The following is a 15,427-nucleotide window of genomic DNA, read 5'->3' as shown; positions in this document are numbered from 1 at the left end:
ATAGCATCTGAGTGCTAGGCCATCTTTATCAGCACCATGCATGGCGATGCCTGACTGCCTTTAAACAGCTACATTATATTTTATCACTGGGACATGTCATAAATTATGGAGCCCAGCTCCAGCCAAGTGAAGCTTTTCCCCGTTTTCACTATACTAGTTGAACAAATAACCTCTGCCCTCCTCACCATCCTCTACCTATTGGTAAGATAAACTCTTTTAAATGATGTTGAACAATCAAAGGCTACATGCATTTTCAATTTTAATCATTCCTTGCTGGAACCCATGTCAGCAACATTGATTGCCAAAACCATTACGACCCCAAAGTATAGTCAGCAGATAAACTGCACTGTCGTCTCCAGCACGCCAATCCCCAGGACGTTGGGTCCTTGGCAAAGGCAGTAGCCATGAAATTCACATCCTACCACTGAATCCTGCAGGCTGGAAAGGAAAAACTTATCATGACCCATGCCATCAGGATCTGACCAGCAGTCCTTTGCTCACCATATCACAGAGCAAGGGCAATGTATTCTTCACTCCTGCTCTGAAGGAAGCTAAGGTCCTGCAGCAGAGCCTCTGAAACCAGGCAGATGAATGCGCCCACTCCAAGAGAAGTTGAATCCTGAAGAGCAGCATCAGCACATGCAAGATGTGAGGCTGCATATCTTCACCCAGGGTTAAGCCATCCACTCCCCATCAGAGAGAACAGGACAGGAGGAGCCGATTCATGCATCTGAAGACTTCCAGCCATTCTCCTGATCAACCCTCAAAAATATACCCTCCATTCATCCCTCAAAACTTCATCAAACAGTGACAGCCATTCTCAAACCTGCCTGAGATGTGGCAGGCAGCAGCCCTACCTATTAATTCTGTGATGGAAACCATGTCACTGTCACTATGCTGTGAACCATAGACTCAGGATCCTAAGGCAGAGGCCTGACACCATGCGAGAAGTCTGTGGTCAAACCGTGGACAGCACCCTCATCCACTCTACAGGCTCAAAAACACTTCCTTCCAGAAACTCTGAAACAGGAAGCTATTTTGGTAGTACCTTCCTGTTTCAATGGTAGGAACTTGAGTGGCAGGAAGGTGGTGTGGCTTTATTCATCCATGGTTGACTTGAATGTTTGCAGTGTCGAAGCAGAGCACACACAAGACAAAGGTTCCACCACTGAGCAGCAACTACAACTCCTGGGTCTTTCCATTGTTTTGTTCCCTGAAGCAGAGCTTCATGTAGCCCAAACTAGCCTCAAACTCATGTATCTGTGGCTGGCTTTGAACTTCTGATCCTTTTGCTTCAGTCTTGGGCACACCATCGCACATACGTGGTCGCTGGATCTTATTTATAATGCTGCCTGGACAGTACACAAAGAACAGGCATGTTCTTCTTGGGATGCAGATTGGATGAAGACATTTTCTCTCCTTGTGGATAAAGAAAAATGGACCGAGGAACTAAACCCTCACTCCAAGGCTCAAGGATCTTTGTGGCAAAGAGGGCAGAAAGAATGAAAACCAAAGGAGAGGAAAGACTGGAAGAGCAAAAGGTGGTAGGTAATGTCAATGAAAGAGTGTTTTCCAGACACACATGCGCACATGTGAAAACATACAGACAGTGACAGCATGTACAAGACCGTACAACAGATGGGGGATAATAGTTATGTAACCTCACTGCCAGCTGAGCAGTCATTAGCATTTGGCAGCTACTGGCAGAGGAAGAGTCAGTTTTGTTTAATGTGACACCTGAGAGGCTGACCACATGTCATGGCAGGTCCAATCCCAAGACTATCCCAGTAACATAAATGGACCCCATGGAGACAGGGGGAAAATAGGTTTGCTCAAAGAACATGGGAAGAGATGGGATGCTAAGCAAGGAGAATTGAGGGGAGTGAATATGTTCAAAATACATTGCATGAAATTCTCAAAGAACTCATTTTTAATTTTAATATTTAATATATTTGAAGATCAGCTTCTATCAGCTATCAGCGGTGTGACTCTGGAAAAGTCCCCTATGCCTTTAGACTCTCTTTCATCTCTAACATGACAGTGTTGCCCAAGAAGTTGCATTGCCAGAATCCAGTTCTCAGGACTTTATGCCCCATACCCAAGGATGCAGAACTATGAGGTCTTATAACACCCTTAGGACTTGGTTCCTCAATTGGCCTCTTGAAGGAACTCCTGGTATCTTGGTTACTTTGCTACTGCTGTGAAAAGACACCATGACCGAGGCAACATGTAGAGATAAGAGTTTATTTGGTTTATGGTGGCAGAGTGAAGGCATGATAGTAAGAACAGAAGCTGGGAGCATGCAGGAAGTAGAGAGAGCAAACTGGGATTGTAACAAGGCTTTGAAACCTCACAGCCCACCTACACTGGTGTATTTACACCAGCAAGGCCACACCGTCTAATCCTACCCAAATAGTACCACCAAGCAGGGACTAAGACCAAGTATTCAAATGTCCAAGACTATGGGGGAAAATCTCAATCAATCTCAATCTCTCTCTCTCTCTCTCTCTCTCTCTCTCTCTCTCTCTCTCTCTCTCTCTGTATATGTCTCTGTCTCTCAGCCTCTTTCTTCTCTCTCTCTCATTTGTTGTTTGTTGTGGGCTTTGTTGTTGTTGTTGTTGTTGTTGCTTGAAACAGGGTTTTTCTTTGTGGCCCTGGCTGTCCTAGAGTTTGCTCTGTAGACCAGGTTGGCCTCGAACTCAAGAGTTGGCATTTTTCACTCAACCCACCACACCTGGGATATGAGGGTCACACAGTTCATAGAATACAGAGTGCCCAGAAGACAGAGCTACCACAAGATATGTTCTTGCTCATCTTGACTGAGTCAGAAACAACCTAATTTCCAGAGAGAACTCATCTCCACAGCGATCTCCTTCCCTCACATTGCCTGCAAGGACAGCGAGCCTAAGATCTTTAGGGGAGGTGACCAGGAGTTCACTTGCCCCCTTCTGTGGATAATCAAAGTTGTTCCAGGCTTGAGAATGGGAGAGAAGATGGCTCGACCAACACAAGGCGGATAACAATTCTGACACCATTAGAACCACTGGGAGGGGCTGTATGAAGGCTCCAAGTGCAGATACAAAGCCCACTTGTCTCTTGCTGGGATCGAGGCTGCCAGCAATTCAGTCACTGGATGGGGTCTGTCAGCCTGGGCTCAGGGAAGGACACTGGACATTACTTGGAAAAACACAATGAATTCATGCACTTATCGGCTGCTTTCTCAGTCCTGTTTCTGCCTCCACACAACCTCATCAAAGCACTTCTTGAGGCCTCCTACCAAAACCCATTAATCCCAAAGCAAGCTGAAGCTAATTATAAACCAAGGTTAAAATACCCTTAAAGAACTCTCCAAAGCCTTTAATGCCCACAGGGAGAAAGCCCATTGTTGGTGGCTTTACCTCTGCTATAAGGGGAAATGTACACTTCCCTCCATTGGGAAGGAAATGGTGTTATCTCTGAGACAAGGTCTCCTGCTGAGTAGCCCAGGCTGGCCTCCAACTAATGGCAAACCCTCTGCTCCAGCCTCTCCAGGGATGAGATTACTGGTGTGGATTAGCACATCCAACTCTCCATTGAAATACTAAGGTACTATTTAACTCAGAAATACAGGCGAAGGGTCAAGTTCATTAAAATTTCAAAGTACTGGATCACACCTTTATCTACCTATCTCCTTCCTTCCTTCCTTCCTTCCTTCCTTCCTTCCTTTCTTTCCTTTTTGAGACAGGAGCTCTCTGTGTAGTTCAGGTAGGTCTTGAACTCAGGACCTTCCTGCCTCTGCCTTCCCAGCACAAGGAATATAGGTATTTGCTACCCACATCCAGCTTTTTTTTTTTTTCATTCTTTGAATATACTAAAATCCCTTTATAATAAGTAAAGGACTAAGGTTGTTATGCTATTACATTGAGTATTTCTAGAAATAAGCTAACAGTTGAAAAAACGTATGCTTTATAAGAAAATTTGATATTGAAAACTGAATTTCTTACCCTTAACCCCTCTTGTTTGTCTCTCAAAAGTCATCATGGGAAACAAGAAGTTCATGTAAACTCTCAGCTACTCTGGATGTAGTATCACACTTAGACCCAGAACTGAAATTCTGGTAAGTGTTTGAGGAGTAGGACCTAATCCTATCTCCCAGGTGGCCTTGACCTCACCATCCTCCCACCTCAGCTCTCCTACAGTCAACAGCTAATAGATGTTGCTTGTCAGTCTCCATTTTCTTCCCCCTGCTCCTACACTCTCTCGCCCTTTCACTCCAGTGTCTATATTCCAACAGGAAAGAGCGAATCTTCTTTTGTGGCACCAGAGGCAAAGGGTTCTCCACATCTCCTTTCTTTCCATAGACCACACCTTTCTTTCCCAACTCCTGTTCAACACAACGCCCATCAGTGACTCAGACCTGCCCCCAAAGTCTACTCAGTGTCCCCAGCTTCTTCTATTTACCCAATCCAGCCATGTACCTCCATAAACAATGGAGACGCCCCTACTTTCAAATTTATTGAGATTTGCTGTCTGCTCACACACTAATATGTGAGGTCAGCATCTCTCTGGTTTCTAGCATCATACCCCAGCCCGGAGAATGCTACCTGGCTTACAGTCAGCATCCAGTGACTATGCAAAGGCATGGGTATAGTCTCTGTGCCTACCAGCTACCAAACTCTGCCTGGTCTACTCACTCCTCAGAGAATATGCATCAACATGCCTGCCACAGGATGCATGGCAGTAGGAAAAGGGACATCTGATCAGAAGAGAGAGTGCTGCTAATGCACTTTATAATCACAGGGTTATGTAAACTCCAGGGTAGGAGAGGAACTGAAATCATCAATATTGTGACATGGGCTTGACGGGCAGAGGTGTGAGCAGAATGGTAGGGCTTCTGAATGAGGGACCTTAGAGGCGACTCTCTGAGTTATCTGAAGGAAGACAGGATAACCAAAGAGAACTGGATTTATTTTAACATCCCAGAAGCACATTCCACATGAGGGAGGCCCAAGTGCCAAGGTCCTGAGTCAAACTGAGCTTGCAGAGTTAAAAAAAAAAACAGAAATGACGCCAGCACGGCCAGAGGGGAAAGGGAGGCAAAGAGGTACAAAGATCTTGACACAGGCTCCAACCAAGAGGTCCTGTGTCACCAACCACACCTGTAAAGCATGGAGGACATTTGGAGGGAGGAGACATGTTGGAATCTTACCTGACTGGGTAAGGATTAGAGAGGAAAAGAGCAAGAAGTTAGAAGCCAAGCAGGCTTGTAGGGAAAAGGAAAGCATCAAACATACTGTGAAGTGGTAGTCTGAGGATCACTATGGAGGAAGGACAAAACTTAGTGATAGGAGAAACTTGGGATGACTCTCAGTGCACAGAGATGACAGAATTGGGGGAGGTGTTTCCATGGGGTTTGGTGTGCTATTCCAAGACCTAGGAGAAATGCCTGCTGTAAGCAGAATGGGATGGAGAGGTGCCAGGAAGAAGCCGGCAGGGGTCTAAATCTGGAGGGAAACAGATGCCTGTCAAAGGAGATAGAATGAGATCATTGGTTATCAGGAAGATAAAGAAGCCACAGAAGCCTGTTGGGCGTGGCCAACGCTCAGTTGAAGCAAGAGGGCAGGGAGGACAGAGGTGAGGACACGGGGGTGGGAGAGGGAGTTATGAAGAGTTATGGGGTTATGGGATGAGAACAGATGGACAAGAAAACACTCCTGGAGTCATCCCCCCACCCCACCGAGGTCAGAGCTTCCCTGGCAAGCACAAGATTCAAGCCCCAACCCTGCATGGTGGTGGATGCCTGTCAGCTAAGCATTCAGGTGGCAGAAGGAGGAGAACCCAGACTTTAATGTCATCCTCAGCTACACAGTGTTTCATTCAGGCCAGCTTGCAAGACCCTATCTCAGAAGTGTGTGTCTGTATGGGGGAAGGGGGTGTCAAATCTGTCAAAACAAAACAGAACCAAGTCTACATGGGGAGAAAGTGAGTCCTATTTCCAACTCTCTACCTAACTACAGCTGATCTTCAGCATCCAGTCTCATCAACATTCATTGGTCACTCCCTCATCCATCCTGCCAGTGGTGTCACACCCACAACAAGTGAGACCACCCATGGTGACACCCTGCCTTCTGTCAGGGATGCATTCCAAAACCCTCAGTGCATCCCTGAAGCTTCAGACAGTAAGAAACCTCATATACTAAGCTTTTCCTATCCATGCAGAGTGAAGATAGTTTGACTTGTAAGTTAGGCACCGTAAGCAAATATATAATAAACTGTAATAAAATAGAACAGACATAGCCATATACTTGGGTAAAACTGTCAGGATTATTATTCTTGTGCTTTGGGGTCCTTAATAAGCAAAATAAAGGTCACACAGACACAGCACTGTCATACCCCACAGTGAATGGCTCCTTAGTGACTAACAGGTGGGAGGTGCATACAGCATGGACATTAGAGACAAAGGGAGGTTGAATGTCCTGGGGGACAGACTAGGATGGAGGGTGGGTCACCATGCTACTCAGAACAGCATGCAATGTGAAACAAACAAACAAACACAAAACTCTGTGAATCACTCGTTCTGTAGTTTTCCACTTACACACTATAGGATGAGGCCATTACACAGGTGAAGGCAGGTACAAGAGAGAATTAGGCCTGTCATTGGACAAGAAGAAAGGATGGGTGGGAGAAAAGTTTTAGGGAAGAGGAGACTGGAATGAGGAAGAGAGGCAGCCAAGAGAACATAGAGGCAGATGTTAAGATTCCACTCTGTACCTTTAAAGGTTGTTATGAATATTCTTAAGGGATGGATATGTATAGGGCTTGGTATGTCTAGGTGGGCAATTTTATCTGATTGGATCAGAGGTTATTATGTTGTGTGTTCTTTCATGTGGCAATGAAGTTCAAAAGAGTATATGTGGTGGCTGGAGACACTGGCCTCCACAGAATTGGGATGTATATTTTTGGCATGGTGGCAACTTGCCTTGGGAACTAGATGGGTAGAGAGATTGTTGCCAGGCTCAGAGAGAAGACATCGGCAGAGTGATATGGGATAGAGCAAAGCGGGTGAGAGGCTTTGCTGACTGAGATGAAGGTATTTACCAGATATCTTGGGGCACTATGGGGCTGGACCTAGTGTGGGATAAAAGACATTTGTTTTTTTATAATTTTGCAGCAACAGAACACAGCTAGCACAACTACGGGGACTAGAAAGATGTCCAAAGACTCAGTCGGGCAGGGGCCTCGACCTCTTTGGTAAGAAGCAGGCAACAGTGTCCCATTTGTCTATTTCTTTTCTATTCCCTATTTCTGTAACTGGGCTTTGTACAGCAAACAATGAGAAGGAGGAACCGATCTGTCAATGACTGTGTAAGTGTTCAAAGAATAAAAAAGCCAGGCAAAGAGAGAAAATGCCACATTAAAAAGAAGTGTGTTAAAGGCTATTGGGTATTGTGGCTCAGGACATAAAGTTATCTCCCAGTTAGTGATCTCCAACAGGGCAAGAATCAGAATGCATAAACGACTAGAGTCCAGGGGACGAGATACAGAGGAAGGAAGTTTGGTTTTGGGGTGGGACTGTAGAGGCTTAGAGGAGATCCTGGAGCCTGTTTGCTTCCCCTGGAAAAGAGTTTCTCACAGCTCTGTTCCAGTAGTCAGTTACAGGATGCCTAGAGAGACATGTTGGCTGAGAAACCTTTAAAATAGGAACCTCATAAATGAAGATTTTTTTAAAACATAGATTTAAAATCACTGTGTGGAGACCAATACATGGGAACATCAACATATATTCTTTAAGGAACAAAACATTCTTTTTCAAAGAAAAGACGCTTAGAAGCATGAATCTGGAATATTTGTGGAGCTTTAATTTTTTTATGTGTGTAAGGGTTTGCCTGCATGTATGTATGTGCACCACATGCATGTCTGGTGTCCATGGCAGTCAAAAACAGGTCTTGGACCCACAAGAACTGGAGTTACAGATGTTGGTGAGCCCCCGTGAGAAGTTCTGGAAACTAAACACTGGTCCTCTCCTAGAGCAGTAAGTATGCTTAGCCACTGAGCCATCTCTCTAGGTCTCTTGTGGATCTCCTTAAACCTTCACAGGTGGCATCTGATCCACCGCCACGTCATACTTAACATCTGGGCAAGTTCCCACGAATACCCACACAGCATGAGGATGAAAAAGGGCCAAGGATTTTTCAGTATCACTCTGAAAAACTTCCAAATCTCTCGCGCCTCTGAAAACATCTCTCCAGACCCCTTCACGTTCCTGAACCATACAGAAATAGCATTCAGAACAGCACTTCTTTGGAAAACAGCACTCCACAAGTTCTGAGCCATACTGATTCTCTGAACTCTCTTAGCCTCAGTGGTAAAACACGAACACAATAAGGATGGGTACTTCCTCGAGTGAACGCAACTGTATAATACCTAACATCATCACAGGCGGTGACACGGTTGCCAAGTCTGTTTCTCAGATGGCTCTACAACCAATCAATTGTGTGAGCCTGAGGCAAGGACTCTATTTGAACTCAAACCCAGAAGACTGGTAGACTCGAGAAGAACGAACGTTCCCTCTGGATTTTCTACTCTTTTTTTTTTTTTTTTTTTTTTTTTTTTTCGGAGCTGGGGACCGAACCCAGGGCCTTGCGCTTTCTAGGCAAGGACTCTACCACTGAGCTAAATCCCCAACCCCCCCCTGGATTTTCTAAATGACTCTCAGAATTGACTTTAACTGAGTTAGGTCAGAGGTCATGGTTGGATTAGTAGAACCCAAGGCATTCCCACCAACAGACACTTTCAGATCTACTGAAATTACCACTATATGCATAAATCCATGTGTCTCATCGATAAGTCACAATAATTATAACTACCATTGCTGCACTGTTACTTAATAAAGGATAAGGTATCAAAAATGAGAAATCAACTGACGAGTATTTCAGTACAATGAGTTTCACTTTCAGTCCCCTGTACTCGGTAATTTCATCCTGTGGACAAGATCTGAGGGCTTCACCAGACTGCTAAAGGGTTTCCTGTAATCCTGAAGTCAAGAACCTGTGGAGTGAAGCCATTCACCATGCCTCTCTAGGTACCAATTTCCTCTCTTTGAAAAGAACTGGAGACACTGGGTGGTATGGAGCAGTTGACAGAGTGCCTTCCTAGCATACCCGAGTCCTTGGGTTTAATCCTCAGCACCGCCATGTACCCGATGAAGTTACCTATAATCTTAGCACTTGAGGTGGAGAAAGTTCAAGGTTAGACTGGACTGCAAGAGACTTGTGTCAAGAAAGGAAATTAAAGCTAGGATTATAGCCACCTATAATCCTATCATTCGGGAGACACAGGTAAGAGGACCCTGAATTCAAGGCCAGCCAGGGCTATTTATCTCAAAAAAATTTTTAAGGGGCTCAGAGAGTAAAGGGATGCATAGTTCTCGAGGAGGACCAGAGCTCAGTTCCCCGTACCCACACCGGGCAACTCACAACCACTTGTAACTCCAGCCCATGCATATGCACCTACACACATATAAACATGACTACAGATAATAAAAATATATCCATTTTAAAAAACCAACCGAACCAGTCACTGTAAAATCCACTCCCTGGTGTCACACCCCAGCCTGAGGAATACTGGGCCCATGGTGAGGCAGGATGGCAGGAGCAGGACACAGACTGAAAGCACCAGAAAGACCCAGAGTCTGGCACAGGCTTTAAATGGCATTTGAGGATCTGCTCTACAAAGCCTGATCCTCAAGGCTAACTGGGGCAACCGCAACGAAACTGTTGGAGAGCTGACTGTGAAAGCCAGTGTCTCCCTCCAAAGGTTTCCTATCACACTAGAGCTATAGATACCGGAAATCCCAACATGCATCAGTGCACCGCTCTGCAAACCAGATACAAAGAATATAATCTTTGTTCTCGACATAAATGGGTGGTGTGGAAGCTGACTTAGAAATATACTTTGGCTGAGAGTCAGGGGCTAAGGCAGGAGAATGGAAAGCAAGTCCCAGGCCTGCCTGGGTTACAATAGGGAGACCCTGACTCACAGCAAGACAGAGACTGGGAATGATTGATTTAAAAGTTAAAGAGTGACAAACATGTTTGTCATAGATATGTGCTTCATGTTCAAATATTAGCATTTTACAACTCTTTTCACTTAAACAGCAAAAAGGGAAAGCACCTGATTCTATAGATCTGTGAATTCAGTTACTGGAAGGTTAAGGTAAGAAGATGGTGAGCTCAAGGGCTACCTGGGCTGGGGGAGTTCAAGGCTAGTCTGGGCAACCTAACAAAACTCAATAATGAAAATTAAAGAGGCTAGGGGTACAGATCAATGGTGGAACACTTGCCTAAAACTCACAGGGCCCTGCATTCAGTCACCAGTACTGGTAGTAAGGAAAACAGAAAAAGAAAAATGAAGGGAAACCTAACATTGCCTGACTTCAGAGAATACAATACTTATCCCTAAGTACTTAGCACTCGGCTCTAAGCACCTCATTCTGGAGTACTAATGTTGAGTATTCGAGTACTTACTCTAAAGAATTAAGTCCACCAATCACCTTTCTGGATAACACTGATATACACAATGACCGCTTGAGTTCACTTAATCCTAGAAGCTGAACTAGTTAGTACTGTAGTTGAGAATTAGGAACTCGTAGACATGTTGAAAAAACAACCAAGAGGGAACCAAACATAGAAGGAGACAGAGGGGACTGTTACCTTCCCCAAGCACAATTCAAGTGCAGATCACAGCCCCATCCTCATCCAGCCTTAGAGAAAACCTGTTTCCTTTGCTTAAGTAGCTGTGGGAATAAGCCCTGAATCACCAAAAGCCTCCAGATGGCTACCCCATGGCTTCCTTCATCATCAGCCCTCAGAAGTGACAAGTCCCAGGGCAGTAGAGCCACCATTAATACATCCAGCGGTATCCAGACAATTGGTCTAAGAAATGCTGCCTCACTTCCTCAGCAAAACAGTGCAGACTCTTAACTTCTTCCAATAGGACCCATGTTGGGGTGTCAAGTTTAACTGGAAGGAATCTCTAGAACAGTTATGTTAGCTGCTTTACAAGGGAACCCCAGCATCAAGGGTGCACACGACTAAACACACTTACAGAGGAGACCTCCTACCCATAGCAGACAAGCCCAAGTACATGCTCGGCATGAATGCTGATGAGAGGTTTAATTGATAGATTAGGCACTGTCAGACCTGGAACAACAGCTAGTAATAAAATAGAGTAGAATAATGTAGCAAAACATAAGTTGTATGAATGTGTTCTTGCTCTCTCTCTCTCTCTCTCTCTCTCTCTCTCTCTCTCTCTCTCTCGCTCTCTCGCTCTCTCTCCCCTCCTTTCTCCCCTCCCTCCCTCTCCTATCCCATATCATATTGGGACCTCGGTTGACTATTAATAACTGTAACTTCAGAGAACGAAACAGTAAGGAGGACTACTGCTTACCTGGCAAAACCTTCTGACTGGCAGAAATAAAAAAAAACACAATCTTTGTTTTCCAGAATCCTTCCCCAGGCTCCCCTTTAGCCCATTAGCCATGCTGGGAATCGTGACTTTAATCTCAGTACTCAGTGGGGGCAGGTTCGAACACAGGAGTTCGAGGCCAGCCCGGTCTACAAAGTGAGTTCCATGTCTCACTCAAAAAACCAACTAGTCAGAAGGGGTCAGAGGGAAGGGTCAGGATCCCAGAAGAGACACCAATGACCCTCCCTAAGCCTTCCTACATTAACAGTCAATAAAGCTGATCTCCTGGCTGCTAGCAAGCAGTCCCAGCTGTTCTGCCGAAGAGGCTAGCAGTCCCTCGTAGGGGAGATGGGATAAGGCAGAAAGTAAGGGATGGCACAAGAGATTGCAGTGAAGAGCTGCAGAGTGAAGGAAGGGAGCGGAAGGCAGAACTGAACCACAAGGAAAAAGGCTGGAGTGTGGGGTGCAGCGTTTGGCTGGTGGGGGGACAGTCCTGCAGATGGGGCACAAGCACAAGAGAGTGAAGTCACAGAAGTGACTCTCCATGGAATATTGAACCACAGAGGTGAGTGGACTCTCTACAGTGTCACAAAAGGAGGATAGGGACTTCAGTGTGGGGACTCTGACAACTCAGGGTCTCCTGCAGCCCGGGAAGGTTTCCAAACACAAGAGCAGAGACACCCTCCACACACACACACACACACACACACACACGAAAACTCATGCCTGACTTGAGTGCATAGTCTGCGCTTCAACATCCACACCTACCTGCATCTGCTGGGTTTAGCGAAGTAAATGTCCCAGATTACACCCTGGAACAACTTTGCTAAGCTCTGTCCCCTGGAAACACTATTCAATCGCTTTCAATGCCCTCTGATAAATAACCAAAAACCTGACTACAAAATATGGGAAAATGCAGGAAACATTCTTACTCCTGTGCCTATGACTATATACAGCACACCATCGGAAACATACTTGCTGGGAACAACTTGTAACCCAGGTTAAAGTTAGAAAGCATGTCTTATTCATTAACTAGTACTCTATACTGCTTAAATAAATTAATGTCCTCTTGTGGTGCAGAAGATGGAAGCCAGGGCATGCTCTCTGATTGTCACATATTTCACTTACACAATGACCAGCTACTTACTAGCAGGTATCTAGCCAAGTACTTATCAAGGCTAAGTCAAGACCTGGTGATCTGGGACTGACGAAACCTCACCTATCCATATGGCCTGCAGCCATGCGGAGGAGCAAAAATTCTAAAAGTAAAGCCAAATTAAAAAAAATGTTTTGGGAATATACACATAGATATATATTTGCAGGCTTTCAATCTGCATCAAATTATAATATACTAAGGATGGAATTAATAATATACTAAAGCCTGAGTCCTGAGTCCCGGTTACATAGGCACATAGGATTATGTGTCTGAAATGAGTTTAGATGTCACAGCAGACTAATAACTTTAGGCAGTGTTCTTGCAGGTCTGGGATGTGAAGGAAAGAGGTGCGCTGACGGAGCGAATTAAGGGATTACATTTCAAACGTGCCAACTGGGTGGACCTGGGAGAAAGTGATAGAATTCTCACACAACACATTTGTTTAACCCAGAGGCTCCATTTAAAGTCCAATTGTCATGGCAATCGTCCTGCTAAAGGTGAGTGCTTCCTCCTTGACCTGGCTCAATGAAAAGTGAAAGTGGAAAGTTTTCCCACCTGGGTCCAACGCCACGGTTTCAGATCCAAACCCAGAGGCCAGAGTTCAGAAATGACGCTGGAGCGCTAGCGTACTGTGAACACAAACGCCACGCGCTAGCGCCGGACCTACCCCTTTCCTGCCCCTTAGGGAAGCTGTGTCACACCTCTCCATCTATGCTAGTAGGTCAGATGGCTGTTCGCACACACAGCCCCCGGACCCTCTTGCCCTCCTTCCCACGCCACACACTTCCTGCCTCTTCCACCACCTCTACTGGCAGCTTCGGCTTCCCATTTTGTCTCAGACTGCTGTCGGGACTGCAGTCCTAGGGAGGGAGGGAGGGAGGGAAGGAGAGGGACTTAGGGGCTTCCGAGTGGGATCTGGGAAAGGACGCTCGCAAAGCACACCATCCCACGTGCGGCCCTCGCTGACCACCTACGGCAGTGGGGACCCCGCGCGCTCCCACAGTGCGCGCCACTAGAGTTGGGGTTCGGACGGGGAAGGATCTGAGTCCCCAAGCCTAAAAGCACTTTTACATCAGAGCGGGTTGAAATCTCGGGGTTGCAGCACCGGGACCGAGTAGCCGAGTGTGCGCCAGCTCCGCGGGGCCAAAGTGGACTCAGTGGCGCTCAGACGAGGGTGGGGCGGGGCAAGCACTCACCAACCCCGTACTTCTGCCTCTTGGTAGGGATCAAACGGGCCATGGCGACGACTTCGCCCCGCGGCGCTAGCGGCTACAGCCACTCGTGCTCGGAGCGCCCCAGCGCCGGTCGGACTCCTCCGCCATGTTCGGGCAAAACTTGGGCGACTTTGGCGCGCCGGCCGCGTCCACGCCGTCCCGCCTCGCTCGCGCCCGGTGCCCCCGCACGCACGCCCGCTCGCCCGCGGTCACCTGCTGGGGCCGGCGGTCGTGCAGCCCAGCGCGCCTCCCGGCGCCGCCTCGGCTCCTCCCGCTGGCCGCGCCCTCTGCGCCCCGGGGCCGCCCGCCTCCCCCGCCGGCTCCGCCTCGCCCGGCTGGAGCCGCAGCCGGGAGCCGCCCGCCTTGTCTTCCCAGCGTCGGCTCTGCGAATCCCCAGCGCTCCGGGGCTGTGCTGCGGAGCGCGGAGGAGGAGCTGGTGAGAGTTACTGGTCGCCTCCGGACCTCAATAAATATTTGTTGAATGAATGAGCCGTGTGCTCCCGCCTTCGCCTCCGGGAGCGTCTGCAGCAGCCCTGAGAGCCGGAAGCCGAGCTTCAAGGTCCTCAGGGAACTGTGGCAGAGGACCGGGGCGCTTCGGAAGTATCCAATCTAGGGGACCCACTGTTAGGACACTTGACAAAGCTCAACTCTGGAAACCCCAAACACAGGGACTTATTTCTCCCAGTTGGAGCAACTCAAACTTTCACACTAGGGGAAGAAGTCTGCTCTAAGAGGTTCCCCTTTCCAAATGACTCCCTGCCCAGAAGGCTTCCTTGTGTGGAGGACGCCAGAACATCTACCACCCTCGACAATCTCCTTTCCGGGTCCTTTTCCAGCCTGGGACTGAGGACTCCAAAAGGCAGCTGTGTGTTGAACTGCTCAGGGGTGCGCTTGGCGCCCTCTGCCTGCGGGTAGACGCGCTTCCCCCTTGGAGAGACCTTCAGAATGAAGTAGAAGCTACTTAGTAAAGGGACACCTCATACTTAGAAGTAAAATTTCAAACTAACTAACCAGTTAGCTTCGCCATCTGAAAAAAAAAAAAAAAAAACCTCTTGCGGGAAATTGTGTTGTTTTTGGGATCTGTGCATGTGAAGGCTTTCTTGCCAGTTTGGAACCTGACAAGAACAGAACGTGTAATTAAAACACAGTAAAAGACAGTAACGCTTGATTAGAGATGAGTGAACTCTGGTGACTTTTTGCAAACCATGCCTGAATATTTTTTTTTTAATCCTGGTTTTCCTCCTGAGAAAGTAAGTTATGAACTTGGAGCCCTGGTTGAAAGAAACATAATAGGTACCCATTATGTGCTTCAGCCGTCTTAAAGTGGTTCGGTCACAACTTTTTTTAAATGTCAATTTTTATTCTTGATAAGGGCGAATTTAAAGTTAAGCATGATTACATAATGTGTCATTTATTCCCTTTGTAATTTAAAGTTACATGTTCATTGTGTACGAAATACTGAGTGCTTAAAAAATATAAAATCACCAAAGAATTTAAGCAGTAGGAAAACAACCAACCAAACTACAAACTGAGCTATGTACTAAACAGTTCTCAAAGGAAGAAATTAAAAATGGCTAAGGAAACACTCTAAAAAAAGAAAGAAAAAGTTCCA

At 46.6% G+C, this 15,427-nt stretch overlaps 1 protein-coding gene across 1 annotated transcript in view; it reads right to left on the bottom strand.

The window, feature by feature from the left end:
• Positions 1–14,057, bottom strand: part of Dock5 (dedicator of cytokinesis 5) — a 179,610-nt gene extending 165,553 nt beyond the window's left edge. The window contains 1 exon segment of the mRNA XM_032918230.1: positions 13,798–14,057. Within this exon segment, the coding sequence (XP_032774121.1) occupies positions 13,798–13,840 (43 nt within the window). The 5' untranslated portion in view covers positions 13,841–14,057.
• Positions 14,058–15,427: the final 1,370 nt, after the last annotated feature.

The sequence above is a fragment of the Rattus rattus genome, chromosome 12 (assembly GCF_011064425.1).
Source record: "Rattus rattus isolate New Zealand chromosome 12, Rrattus_CSIRO_v1, whole genome shotgun sequence".
Taxonomy (NCBI): domain Eukaryota; kingdom Metazoa; phylum Chordata; class Mammalia; order Rodentia; family Muridae; genus Rattus; species Rattus rattus.
This window is presented reverse-complemented; position numbering and strand designations above follow the sequence as displayed.